Raw genomic sequence first — 15115 nt, 5'->3', positions numbered from 1 at the left:
AAATAAAATTTATGCTTCAATTTAATGCACAGAAAAAAATAAATCTGTCCGTGGTATTTTAATGAAAATTCAATGAGATATTGAGAACAGAAATTCTTAATTTATACCAGTTTTCGTAATTTTGAGACATCCGTCCAGGGAATTTTTAATTGGGTTGCTATATTTTTGAAATATATGACATCCATGTTTTTATGGGCATCTTTTTCTCAGCCACCTCGTTGGGCATTTTGCCTGTTGTGGCGTTGTATTTGTGAAAAAAAGCAAAAATTTCATCAAAATCTCAGAGGAAAAAAATTTCTTCCGGTATAATATTACAAAAAAAAGTGCAAATTTTGCTGATTGACGGTTTTTTTTAATTGTGGGTAGTAAAATAAATGTTTTTTTGAATTTTTTCCAATTATATTATTTTATTGAAGTGTAACTATTAAGCTTAATTTCGATCGTTTTTCTTTTTTTTGCTAATATTTACTATAATTTTAAAATAAACCGTATAGAAGTTTTTTTTTTTCGGACACAATTCGTAGGACACCCCTGTACCTATTTTACAGAATTTATATTTAATAAAAATACATGAAAATATCCCTAAGAAAGCGAAAATAAAAAAGTCACTATATTGTTTTAAAGAGTGAGATATTGATAGTAATAATAAATAATAATAACGTGACCCTCACGTATTCCCAAGGGATTAACATGATCTGTCCAGGGAATTCGTTAGTGTTAGTAAACATCCATGACCGAACCCAGACCTGCACAGTGAGAGGTTAGCTTCCTAACCACTCGACTGCTTGGCGGCAAATTTTGAGAATTTTAATTTCTTTTTTGTATTGAAACATGCATTCAAACCATAATATTGTCAGGGTTGCCAGACGCCAGCCCTTCACAGGACCGATATAATTTAAGATACACTGCTCAAAACAATTAGGGGAGCACATGGTTTTAACAAAATTACGCAAAGATGTATACCGATAAGTAACATAAAATGAATCATCCATAATTTAAAGCCTAGCAGGAAACGGAAGAAGAAAACTTCATATGCAAATCAAAGTTCATGACGTCAAAAACCAGAAAAAGGAGATAAGGGCAGAAATCGGGATGTTGCAGAAACGTCTGTTTCACTGCCGTAACTGTGAAATTCGATTGCGCAGTATTTTTTTTTGAGACAAGGTGACTTGAGAAAGTCTCAACAACGTGATTTCCATATTTTCAAAGAATTAAAGCTTAATTCCAAATTTTTTTACGTCTTTTTTCTGTATTGCGCATTGATACGCGTGTACTATCCATTGTATCCAATACGTGGCTGTCTCGCACGGTTTTCTTCACTTTTTTGCTTGCTCCCCTATTTGTTTTGAGCAGTGTATATAAAAATATTCCCTATATTATTTAAATTTTTGAGTTCTACCTAGCCGTGTATAACCTCATGAAGCTATCCAACGCAGCATTAAGATCTATTCTCAAATACTAACCATACTGTGTAATTATTATGTAACGATTTTCGAGACCAGAGGACATTATCATAACGCCGGGATTACACTATAAAAGTTTGATAAAAGATCGTTTACAAAACTTTAAAAAACAACTAGTAAGTCCACTTATTAAATTCGCTCGAATATAACCAATGCGCTTATTGGTTGTATTTTCAGGTTTTATATAAGATCTTTTATCAAACTTTTATAGTGTAATTTCGGCGAAAGACATAGATGCCAATGTGATGTACATTATCACTTTGAGAATCTTCCAAAAGCAAACAATAGTATCTTTATATAATAAGGTTATCATCACAGAATGACGTCATTATACATACAGGGTGTCCTATACTTGACAGGCTTATTTGAAAAATTAATTTAAAAAAAAACATGGGAAGAGATGGAAATGCCTCATTTGATGCATTGAGCTTGGAAAAATTTGAATTTCAGTCAGACAATTAATTTTGAAATTAGTTGCTAAATTTTTTACAACAAATATAGAAAAATCTAAAACATATAATTTTCATAATATCCACAGTTTACAGCAACAACATAACAAAAGTGTGATATCATAACAAAATCCGCAGACACCAGTGTAAACGTTTCAGCTGGGTTTTGAAAATGCAGTATTTTAGTTTCCAGGCTGCAGCACCATCTGTAGTAAAAAATACTTTTAATTAATTTTGAAATTGTTTCGACTGAAAATTTAGTTTTCCCAAGCAAAATGTAGCAAACAGTACATTTATATTCCTTCCTTCCCTTTTTTTATTGGATTTTAAACCGGGCCTGTCAATTTTGGGACACCCTGTATGTTTCTGTGATCAGATTGCAAAATGTCACAAATCACTTTTCCCAAAAAATAGAGCTGTTTGCATTCTGGAGTCTTGTTCATCAAAATTATGGAAGGTGACAAAATTTTGTCAATTTCTTTCAGTTTATGGGGAACCAACAGAGGCAAATTGCAATAAGTCAAAAAGCCACAGTATGACACTTTTGCAAAATATTGTTTACAAATTTGCCCTCGCAAAATTTTGAAAAAGTGACTTGTAACATTTTGTCATCTGAGCACAAATTTATTAAATTCAAATTTAAAATGTAGCAGAAAACAAATTTCTACTACAACAAGTTATTTTTTTTTAGCAAATAATACTTATAAAAAGTCAGCCTCACACTTTCAATAAAATTTTTCAGTCATTTCAATTGTAAATAATTTATTGCATGGACACATCAAATTTATGGTTATAACAATACGACTAACAATGAAAAACATACCCCGAAATAATATTTTCAAAATAAAGCACATTACAAGAAGAAAATTATGACATTGCATTTTCACACCATGATATATATTACATGCTTAAGCACAGATGTGAGATGACAGATGAAGAGACAGAGTGTGTGATGAAATTTTTGTGCAGTAATATAAAATGTGCAATGTTACTGGCAAAGTTATTTTTAATCACAAAAGCAAATATTAATGCACATTTACTTACTTTCCTATTTCTACTCGGAACACAAACAACCAGGTTAAATCAAATAGCATATGAAAAGAAATGGTTTTCAAAATAAGACTAATTATTGATCTTTGCCGGATTATGTAAGATATAGCATCCTAAATAATAAGAACTTTTTTTACATAAAAGTGTTCTTTTATGTATAGTAGTTTGTTAGTACTCTTTAACATTATCGTGTTAATCATAAGCAAATCTCACTATTTGCTTATAATTAACACAATAATGTTACTTTTGAGTATTATTAAACGTGTGTGTGTGTGTATATATATATAACAAGTAATCAATGGTAATATTAAAATTTAATTTTTCTAAAAATCACTAAAAAATTGGAGCCTTTCTTACATCTTAGTGTCTAATGCCAGAAACACAAGAATTATGTTCACAGTCATTTATGGAAGAAACGTCTCATGACATTTATGTGTTTGAATTAGGGATGGGATGAATACTCATTTGGCCGAATAACCAAATATTCGGCGGTCAAATATCAATTTCCTTAAAAGTCATTACAGTTATAAATAAAATTGGTGTTTTTAATTAAAAATAAAATTATCCGTAATATCACTTTTACAAGGGGACACCAGTATCGATTGGTACAGTGGTTACCATAGGTTATGGTGTCGCAGGGAATTTTTCTCTAATAGGGTTGTTAATAAACGGAATAGCTTACCCCTAGAGGTAGTAAATTCTAACACAGTTGACACATTTAAAAAGAAATACGATAGCATGTTGGGGTAAATCAAGAAGCTATCCGTACTTAGAATTAGACAACCATAAGTCTTTATTGGCATTGTATAATATTTTATCATGTATATATATTGCTTGTAATTGCATTTTTAATTGGATTGCTGTATTTTTGAAATATATGACATTCATATTTCTATGGGTATCTTTTTCTCAGCCATCTCGTTGGGCATCGTATTTGTATTTAAACGATTGATATTGAATTTTAATTATGCTATATATTTAAATGAATATTAAAAAACTGGTAATTGAACGATTTATGTTGTGATGATATTGACAATCAAATTTAACGATGACATATTACGTTCTAATATTACTAATGAAATGAATTTTTTGTAACACTTTTTTGATACCAGTTTTAAATCTAATTAAGAAAACATCAACCATCATTTACTCATAACTAGTAATATATCATAAAAATCATGACTTGCTTTCTTATTTCTCCTCTCGAGATCTTACATATACATAGCTCAATACATATCTTGTTTAGGTACATCTTTCAGTTAGTGAATTTGTGTTATTCATGCTCTCACTTTTTTTTTTAATAGCGGTAGGATTCTATTTTCAGTTTCATGTTTTCCCTGTCTGAGAAATCCTCCGACACACCTTTCCCACAGAAAGGGATATACAACACACAATAAAATACAATCAGCAAATTTTGAATTTATGGTAAAAATTCAAATTAACATTATTTTTTAAAATTAGTTTGATGCACTTGAATTTACACAGATATTCAGTCAACTACCTAAGCATTATTCAGTTGAATCGAATACTTGGCAGAAGGGCAGAATACTGAATAGCAGCTGGATATTCACCCCATCTTTAGTTTTAATGCTTCATTTTGAAAAAAAAACAAAAAAAAAAACATGCACACGCACAGTGTTTATGAGCAATTTATACTATACAGTCAAGATTTTAGCAATAGAAGCTGTATGTTGATACAGTAGAGTCTTGAAACTTTGAAATTCCAGATAATATGATGTGCTGGAATTTTGAAAAATTCCTCTTGAAAACCTCTCGGTTCTTTGTAAAGCACGCGTTCTGTTTCATTTTGTCCAAATTTTCTCATGAATGCGATAAATTTCAGTTGGAAGAGATCATGATTCTCTAGACTGGGGTCTCCGGATCCCCAGGCACCCCTATATAGTAAATTTATATCAATATCTATAATGGATTTATAGTGCAAAAAATATTAATATCAGTCTCCTTAAGGCCTCCCTTAACCAGTGTCTATGAGTCTTGGCAGTTGCATAATGAATTAAGGGGAAAAAAAGATAGGAGTAGGAATGCCCCCCCCCCAAGAAAACCATTGTTTAAATCACTTTTTGGATAATCAGTTTCAAATATATAATCCAAAATGATCTTGGTTTAGTGAGACTCCACTGCACTAGTTTTGGATATTGATCATTTGATCATTTTTGTCGCACCACGGTCATTTTCTGCACACGAGGGCTAATTAGACCGGGACCTACAATTTATTGCCGATTCCGAACGGCAGGCTTGTTTTTCATACTCATCGAGAGGTTGGTGCGCTAACACCTCGATGGGGGCCTCCCTGCGGTAGCAATTTTCGCTGCGGTCAAGTCGCCTTTTTTGTTGTACCCCTGTGTCAGGAAAGTTTTCTAACAAGGACGAACTGGGTATCGAACTCGCGACACCTCTAAACATCCTTTGGTACGTTAGGCGAGCATCTTATCGACCGGGCTACCGTGTTTTGGTATATCCTTTACATTGTTCACATGTAACTTTAAGGTAAAATAAAAATCCAGGACCTTTGAAAAGGAAAGGAAAGAACTTGTGACAACAGAGTGATTAATTTTGAATTTTTTGTTTGAAAATTCCTGACACGTGTAGTGCTTACATGAGTGTTTCTCGACATTTTATAGATGTTAGAAAATATTCTGCAGGTGCAACTTTAACAATAATATTATGTTTCTTTAAGAAATAAAAAATCATTTACATACTGCATCAAGTATGAAATTCCGGCTTCCCATACAAAAAAAACCAGATATTTACATTGTGGTCTTTCATTCATTTTCACTACGTACAAGATAATTTTAATAATCCCCACTTTTTATACTGGGAACCAAGTGAGTCCTTTGGTCCCCTGGGACCAAGTGCATTTGTATAGTATCGAACACTTTTTGTCATGGGTATTAGGTCCATTCCAGACTTCACGAAAATTGTAACTTTATCTGTGATTCCAATAAGCGATATTTACTGTATCACACAGTAGAACCTCCCCTAACCGACACACTTCGGTTAACGAACACTTTTCTAATTCCCCGGTCCCATCAAATAGGGCTTTAATATATTTCACTTCCTGTCAGCAGATGGGGTAAATCCGGCAAATTCTATAGTTTTTTTTTCCTAACTAATTTATTCATTTCAAGTCATAAACTGAGAATTTATTATATTCAACAAAAATTATGTTGAATCCCAAGCTCCTGTTGGTAAATATGATATAAGCAGTCAATTAATTAACTGAACATAACTATGGTCCAGGATGATGAATTTGAACAGCAATGTGTGTTGGTTTTATTGGTTGATACGTGTGAAGGAAACCAACACTACAAGACTGATAGTGTTTTACCTTCTTCACACTTAGTGTAATTTAATTTTTATTGCAAAATATGTGTGTATCATCTACGGTTAAAAAATTTTCTATATTTATTGCCAGTAAAAATGAAATTTAATCAAACTTTTTTTATTGAGACTATTGCGATAATGTGTGTATATATATATATATATATATATAATACACACACACACTCTTTTGCAAAAGGAATGAAGCACCCCTAAAAATAATCAGACGATCTCAAAATTTCAAAAGCAAATTCCTTTATACCTTTATAAGTACGCAAATGATTGAATTTCCATGGGCAACAAATCTTAACTTTGGTCATAGCGAGTGTTTCTACTGTGAAACTCTAGCGTTGTATAATTAAACAGGTAACAATCGCATGTGGGTGGTTTATCTTTCCTCGTTGTTGCCATTGCAGTTCCCTGAAGACACAACCAATAATGCTGTTACAATGTTGTCAAAGCCCTTATAGCTAATTGGAGGACTTCGAACATGGTCACATAGTCGGGATGCATGAAGTTGGCTGATACCGAGCAATAGGCCACCACTTGCACCATACTGACACAGCTCTGGAAGGCCAAAATGCACAAATGCGAGGCAAGATCGGATGATTGTGCGACAAGCCAAAACTTTTCCAACAACGTCATTGTCCACTACTGCCAAGTCCAACGTGCCACAGACTCTTCCATACCACATGTTGTACCTCCCATCATCTCACGACGCTTGGTTGAGGCAGGGTTACACTCACAGCTGCCTTTAACCCCACAAAATTCGCAGAGTCATCTATAGTGGCATTGTTGCCGATCGTCATGGATAACAGCAGACTGGCATCACATAGTGTTCAGCAATGAATCCTGCTTCAGTATTGAAGCAGATGACTATTGGACCAGGGTGTGGAGGGTCGGGCCAGGGGTCCCAATCAGCCTTTGTTTTCTGAATCTTTTTATCACTCCAATGACGTATACCAATCATGTATCATCACAGCCAGGGAGGGTTTCACCAATTACTGATTCGAGCACCCAATGTGCAATTGCTAGACATTGATGGATCCTATGTCTTTGGATTTTTAATCATTTCATTATCTGTGTGTATGAGCTTTATACATATTTAAATTCAATAATAGTTACTTCCTTCATGGTGCTTTTTTTTTTTTTTGCAAAAGAGTACTTGTATAACTCCCAGTGTATCACTTTTAAACAGTAACATATGCATTTTAACATTAAAATGTAGTACAGGAATTCCCATTAGTGGACAAAATTTATGGTCCCATGGGTGCCCATTATTGAGAGGTTCTACTGTACACATAAATTTAGCTATTGTTATATAAACGATTAACATTTAATTTGTATAAAGCAAATTCTTAACAAGGTACAACGTATATGATTTCCAAGATCAAAAATAGTGGTAGCAAAAAATAACGAAGAAAATTAGACATAATTACATAAATCACAGCTTTGAAAATAATAATAATAATAAATTAGCTACATATAATAGAACTAAAACAAAACAAAAATCATAATTTTGAGATCCTTTTACAATAACACTCACACACAAAAAGCTTTTGCATTTATGTTTGAAATCTAGTTTCGATGAACTTGATCATTTTTTTTTGTTTGAAAACAAAAGCATGATATTGTATAAAAAATACATCAGTTAAATTAACTAAATACAGAAGTAATATCCATCAATTCATAGGCAGATACAGAAGGAAGGCAGAGGAGGCGGCCACCCACCTCCCCCAAAAATTAGTATTACTAGCATAGGCAGAAGGTGGAAAATCCGCCCCCCCCCTTCAAAGAGCTTGTATCTGCTTATGTATCAGTTATATATTAGACACAAAAAGATTGTAAACGATTTGACCCTATTTAGTGTCACAGATGTTTACTAGACCATGCGATCAATTCCTTTGAGGAGGGCTTTTGCACATGTCCCAAGTGATCATTTTAAGCATAGATGATCTACTTTGATGCTACAATTAAAGTTGATTCCAAACATGTATAATTCAAGTCAAACGTCACACATATTATAATGTTATTGCATGATATGTAGGCGATGCTTTCACAAAATTTTGAAAATTTAATCCCGAAAAATTAAACTTTTAGCACCGAATCACCATCATTTTTACATGAAATTTATCGCTCTAGATATTGATATAATAGCAAAAGAAAACATTAGCATTTCAGAATACTGTCATGTGAATTTGTTTGTTTTCTTTCATCCTGATATACAATGAGACGTCGTCGTGACGAAAAAAGATATGATAACACTAGGCATTTACTCATCTTTTTCTCTCTTCCAATCATATACAATTTTCAGGTTTCCCAAACCAGAATTCTTTGCAGTTGATGCAGAACGATTTGTGATACGATGCACCGAGGCGGCCATTCCTCCATTCGTACAATGTGCTGTTGTATGATATTAGACACAGTTGAACTATGAAGGTCGCCAAAGCGTATGCCGCTATGACACAAACATAGATAGCGCTTGTAAAACAAATTGACATGCTGGAAAGACAGAAGAAAATCACTTAGACATAATGTATAAAACAAGTTTTTGTATAATGAAACGTTCATGACAATAAGTACATTTTTGTTAATTTACTGAACATTAAAAATTATTGACATGGCATAGCTGCCAACTCTGGAGAATAATTCTGGAGGTTTTCACGCGGAAAATTTCGTACAAAAATTAACTTAAAAGGGATCTTTTGAAACATTTTAGGGATTTTTCATTAATAAAAAGAAAATTTTAGGGATATTTTCCCATTGCAAAAACCATGACACCGAGCAAGCCATCGCTAATCATGGCCAACCAGTAGGTTAAAGTCCTTGGATAAAATTACCTCTGAAAAATCAAATCTTGCAAACTAAAAAAGATCTTTGCCGGGCCAGAAACGGAACATATGGATAAAGCAGATACATATGATCATGCCAATTTTGGATTTCGAAAGGCCAGATTGACGTGCTGATTGGCAATTTCGTGTTTTCTCCCAAAAATCTAACTGCTTTCCACAATCACGGGCGGAATTTGGGAGATAAAAGAATTTTTCTGGAGTCTGGGAGTAGAAATTCAGGAGACTTGACAGCCATGCAGTATCTTTGGCCGTCCTGACTTTTTTAATAATATTTCCTTATTTTCTCATGAGTATGCACAGAAGTTTTTCTTTGCACGCCAAAAATTAACATAACAACTTGTACAAACCCTCCCTCTTTTTCTCTCCTCTGGTTTTTATACTACCAAAGGGTATCTCATACGGTGCGTGACCGACAGGAAGCAGCCAAAGAGCAAAGAAGAAAACAGAGCTCTTCTCCATGGAAAGCACTGCCGATTCATCTATATTTCAGAAGTGAAGTGTAATGATTGAATTACATTTGTACCATTTGTAGGTCTGTTGTCCTCTGTGGTGGGACTTACTATCGGCTTGCATTCATACCTCAAAGTTGGGAACCACGGAAGACCAACTTCAGCCGACCACTGTAGCGACAATTATAGTTGTTTCACAACTTTGTACAGAGAAACATAATTTCATGAAAATAAGAAATATTTTCCAATATGTTGCCATATGTGATGGCAACAGCAAAACCTCCCGTTTTTTTTTTCTCTCCATGATAAATTTGTTATGTAGTTAATTTTTAGATGGAAAGAATTTTATACAACATAGTTAGCCTGTATGAAAGGTTGACTAAAATGAATATTTCAGCTACTCACTGAATGTCTCCGTACACATCTGTGCAGTCATCCGGGACTAAAAATGTTTCGCCCAGCACGAACACCGGGTGGCATATCGTAGTAAGTGTTAAGTTAGCAAAGTAGCAGCAGGAAGTTATCGTAAGTAGAAGAAACATCATGAAGTACTTGTGATTCCTCACTCCCACGCATACATCCAACCTAAAAAAAAAAAAGTACACAAAATAGAGGCGTTCAAACATCATATAATGATCAGTTTCAAACTATACTATTTCAGAATGTGTTAGAATTCTCAGAAAAATTAAATACCGTGTTTGTGTATTTTCTGCTGCTCCCAGTTCCTCCAACAATTTCCTACTTTTCACTCTAAAATACCACGCCTCTGATATTATGAATATCTTGCGCAAACGGGAGGGAGTGGGGCGCATAGCTTCTGGCTTGTGAGCAGAAAGGAAGGTATTTTTGGCATGCTTTTAATGGTAGCCTGAGTGCTTTGTGTTGGTGAAAACAGAGTTTAATTACCCCTTTGCGCACCAAGTTGACGCCAAGACCTCAGGCTGCAACACTCGTGCAACCCAACGCATATTGCAGAGAAATAAAAAAAAATGTTCACAATTCATTGGTTTTTCCCTTATATTTCATCCTCTTTTTTCAACTGCACAGTAATAATCCAAGTTACACACCCAGTGGCCTGAAACCTGAGAAACAAAACACACTCCCACGTTACTATTCCTATGAAACCTCTAATGTATAGGGAGTGTGCTGGAAAGCAGCCAATCCCCCAAGGAATCCCAGAGGTGGACCTACAGCTACAACCCCATCAGCTCCCCACAGTGCGCACCCACCAGCGATCTATGCCGGAACAGCCCCCCACAGACAAGAGACCAACCCTCAGCAAAGCCTGAGAAAGGGTGAGTTCCCCAGGCCATGCATGCCACTGGCACCAAGCATCTGGAAACGAAACACGGAGGGCCATCTATTGAGCTTAACAAAATACAAAAATACAAAGGCCCTTTTCTCCGAGGGCAGAAGACAAAAAAAAAACCAAACAAACACTGGCAGCCGCAGACTGGCCACGCATCGCCAGTGATCCATCACCAATCTGGGGTGCAATATTAGCTCTTCTCCGTCACCAGGGAGACGACCATTCACCTCCCACATAGCCATCTGCCACAGAGAGGGTGGCTCTCATCCAATGTCTATCGTAGAGCATCTCATGCTCCCACTCAGCCACCCAGTGGTAAAAAAATTAGGAACACCCTGCTAATACACCACTAATATTGTGTGGACCTATTCTGGCTTTGATAACAGCAGATAGGCTATTCTTCTAGGCAATGGGCCCTACAAGTTGCTGAAATCATTGAGGGGGAAGTGATGAGAAGAGGATAATGAAACAGGAGGCCGCCTGGCAGTCGAGTGGTTAGGGAACTAGCTTCTCACTGTGCAGGTTTGGGTTCGAATCCCGGTTCGGGCATGGATGTTTACTAACACTAACAAATTCCCTGGACGGATCATGCCGATCCCTTGGGAATACGTGTGGATCACGTTGTTATTATTAAAAAAAAACAAAAAAAAAAAACAAACCCGACAACTCTTAATTCCCTCAGATTAGAGAGAGAGAGATAGAGAAGTTGGTGTTTCAGACCTTTTAACAGACCTTTCAACCTCGTCCCAAAAATGCTCAGTTGGGTTGAGATCGGGTGACTGAGGGGAGCCATTGTAGCAATTTAAACTCTAAATCATGTTCCCGAAACCAATCAGAGATATTTCCAGCCCGTGGGATGGTGCATTGTCCTGCTGGAGATAGCCGTCATCATCAGGAAACATCATGGCCATAAGCAGCTGCAAGTGGTAAGCAACGATGTGGAAGTAGGCACTGGCATTGACGAATGCTTCGAATGGAAATATGGAACCAAGACTATACCAGGAAAATGCTTCCCGGACAGTGATTCCAACGCCATTTGCTCAAACTGTTATCATGTGGTATGCCAGATCCATGGTTTCATTCTTCTTGCGCCACACACTGATCCTGCCATCAATGTCACAGAGAAAAAATCTTGACTCGTCAGAACAGACAACCTTCTTCTATTCATCAAGTGTCCAATTTTAGCAATTTCTAGACCACAAAAGCCGTTTTCTTTGGTTTTGCAGTGAAATCAAAGGGACTCTTGTTTGTTGCTGGCTATTATTAAAACCAATTTGTTTTACGATCTGTCGTGTAGAGCATTTGGATATGCTTTGAAGTGATCTTGAGTTCTGTTTCACAGCAATTTGTAGCGTTGTAGCTCTTCTGTTGCTGCACACAATGAGTGCCAGATGCCTGGAACCTCTTTCATTCACAAGCCATTTCCACTTGAAGTTTTTCGGCTTAGCTGCCATTCTTTGAAGACTGGCGATACTGTTGTATGAGAAAAGCCAATAAGATTAGTGGCTTTAGAGATACTGTAAAATGACATAAAGATGCCCTTTGGACTTGAATAACCAAACAGCGCAGAAAACACTTTAGTTCAATTGCTAACATGCCTGAATGTGAATATACAACGGTATAGATCAGCGATGGGTAGAAAGGGACCATCCTATTCATAATAAGTTCTCATCAATTATTGAAATTATATTAATCAACAAGCACTTATTTTGAATATGGTGGTCCCTTTCCACCCGCCACGAGTCTGTACCATTACATTTGCATATGAGACATAAAAGAGGGGAATATAGTAAAATTGCTGCAGCTATAACCACAGTTGTGATTTCGCTTTAATTTCGCCATGACGGCTCATGAACCCCCTCACACAAAGCTGAATAAAGAATCTTCAACCACTTTGCTCTCACATATAAATAGTAAAAAATGTAGTGATTTACATTGAACATTGAAGGACCGGACACACCCCGCTTCCCATCTCAAGGAGATATCAAAGCGTTCCCGAAAGATGGGTGCATCCGGAATTTTATTAAATATGTATATATATCTATATAAATTTGTATAACAGAATAACAAGTCCAATTACAGGAGTATAAATCAACGAAATAATTATGATAAATCATGATCTAAGAATCAAAATCTAAATTGATATTATAGCGTCCTTGGGGCACATCCGGACTTGATAATCAAATTCCGGTGGTGGCGGTCTGTCCGCGTTCGTTGGATGTCACTAGTCGTGTAGGCCATACAACGACGAATCGATGTGATGTTTGCGTGTAGTGATTTACAGCAACGCAAATGTATTTGAATGTTTGTGAATCAATAAATGGTAGCCCAACTCTGTGAGCAGTTATTATTGTCATCATGATGCATCTGAACTGCAATTTAGATTAACTCAGGCCCGTCATTTGGGGCGGTTCAAACAGCTTTTGAAAATACACTGAAAATGGTGTGTGTGTATATATATATATATATATATATATGTGCATATATTGAATACATGTTCTTTGCCCCACCCCCCTGGAAAAAGTTAAAATGACGGCCCTGGATTAACTCACAAGAAAATGTAATCATAATTTGTAACAGCGCCATCATAAATATTTCACTAAGCAGGTTTAAAGCCTAGCAAACAAAGGAGACAGTAAAATATAGTCAGAGCAGCCAAGTCCAGAGAAACTAAACGTTGCCAAGGTATAGTCCTCAGACCACGAGATGAATTTTCACTGTGTCATGTCACATTGGATGATTTTATTCAATTTTTTTTGGTAAAACGATTGCACATCGAGAAAAGTACATCAGTGACTGAGCTTTCACGATTGGCATGTCCTTCTAGGATAAAATAGAATCGTTTGACGTGACATGACGTGCCTTAGCCAAATCTCATCTCGTGGTAGGAGGACTATACCACTTTGGATTTCCGACTTTCTGAAGGGTATCTAAAGTCCATGCCACCCGTATTGGGATGCTTTTCTTGCAAAAGAAAAAAATTGGCAACAAATTGCCAAAAGTGGTTTTACTATAGCTGACAGCAGTGAACGTGAGGCGGTTCACGCCAATAAGGGGTGCCCAGACCTGAAAATATCTACCTCAGACCACCAGAAAAGCTATGGCGAGGCGCTATGTACCAGGGTTACTGCCTGAACACCCAGAAATGATTGAAAAAACCCATCTTCATATAGAAGTCGATAACACTTCTCGACCCTTTAAATTACAACCATGCAGATAAACATTAAATCTACGCGATCAGCCATAACATTGGGGAAACCCCCACAGGAAATAGTGTGAAAAACGTCACAGAAAAAAAGCAAAACCAACTTTGAGCACAACGAAATAGCAACAATACACTGGAAAAGGAAATTGGTGCAGTGGCGCCATCTACGTTTTAGGACCTGGAAGAATTACATTAGCGGCATATCGCTGTTTTGGCGCATACAAAATTTTGGTGACAAAACAGTATTCCGTACCAGGGACGTCTTAAGGGCATTATGAGTCCCCGGGCCAAGTGATTTTTCTGAGGCCCTGCGTGGCCAATTTTCGAAAATTTCAACTGGTTCTCGTTTTTGTGAGGCCCCTCTTCTCTTGAGGTGCTTGGGTGGGCCCATGCGTTAAGACGGCACTGTTCCGTACATTGGAAATTGGCCCTGTTTCGAACATCCACTATTAAATGCTATTTAATGTTTATGTCTTTTTTACATTACACAGGGGGCACCACATGCGCTCAATATAGATTTCCACAAGTATATACAAACCATAGATTGTGATGGTCCCGTCTCAGGATACAAGCGCCGCACAGTTTGCAGTGACTGCTCCGGGGCATGCGGAGCACGCAGCAGCTGTCGTATCTGGGTAACTCGGGTCCCTCGGACTGACCGGGGTCCTTCACGAACAGCCTCACCTCTGACGAGTGCAACTTGGTCAGGTAGGCGAACAGGCAGACCGCCACCTTGAGGCATATCAGCGCGAAGTTTTCGTAGAAGTGGATCTCGAGGTACTGCACGACCTCGATCTGGAAGACGGCGATGCAATACAGCATCGACGTCAGACTCCACCAGAAGAAGAACCTCGTCCTCTGCCTGCAGCGGATGAACCTGAAATACATGGCCGACAGTATCAGCACCATCAGCACGAACACCACCACCGTGAAGGCTACACCCTGAGCCGCCACCACGATCGACGAAAGCATCAGAAACACCGAAATCAGCGGGTG

The 15115-nt window shown here is 36.8% G+C and overlaps 1 protein-coding gene across 1 annotated transcript; it reads right to left on the bottom strand.

The window, feature by feature from the left end:
* Positions 1-2792: 2792 nt before the first annotated feature.
* Positions 2793-15115, bottom strand: GABPI (zinc finger DHHC-type palmitoyltransferase GABPI). Its single transcript, XM_089242904.1, has 3 exons — positions 14658-15115; positions 10011-10190; positions 2793-8806 (listed from the first exon to the last, which is right to left on the bottom strand). Exons 1-3 carry the CDS (start codon positions 15089-15091, stop codon positions 8602-8604), a joined length of 819 nt encoding a protein of 272 aa, XP_089099030.1. The 5' UTR covers positions 15092-15115; the 3' UTR covers positions 2793-8601.

The sequence above is a fragment of the Pholcus phalangioides genome, unplaced genomic scaffold, assembly GCF_987345545.1.
Source record: "Pholcus phalangioides strain wild (caught in Gottingen) unplaced genomic scaffold, Ppha-v1.0 ptg000015l_1, whole genome shotgun sequence".
In the NCBI taxonomy this organism is placed as follows: domain Eukaryota; kingdom Metazoa; phylum Arthropoda; class Arachnida; order Araneae; family Pholcidae; genus Pholcus; species Pholcus phalangioides.
Note: the sequence above shows the minus strand (reverse complement) of the source record. Positions and strands in the feature narration are given on the sequence as shown.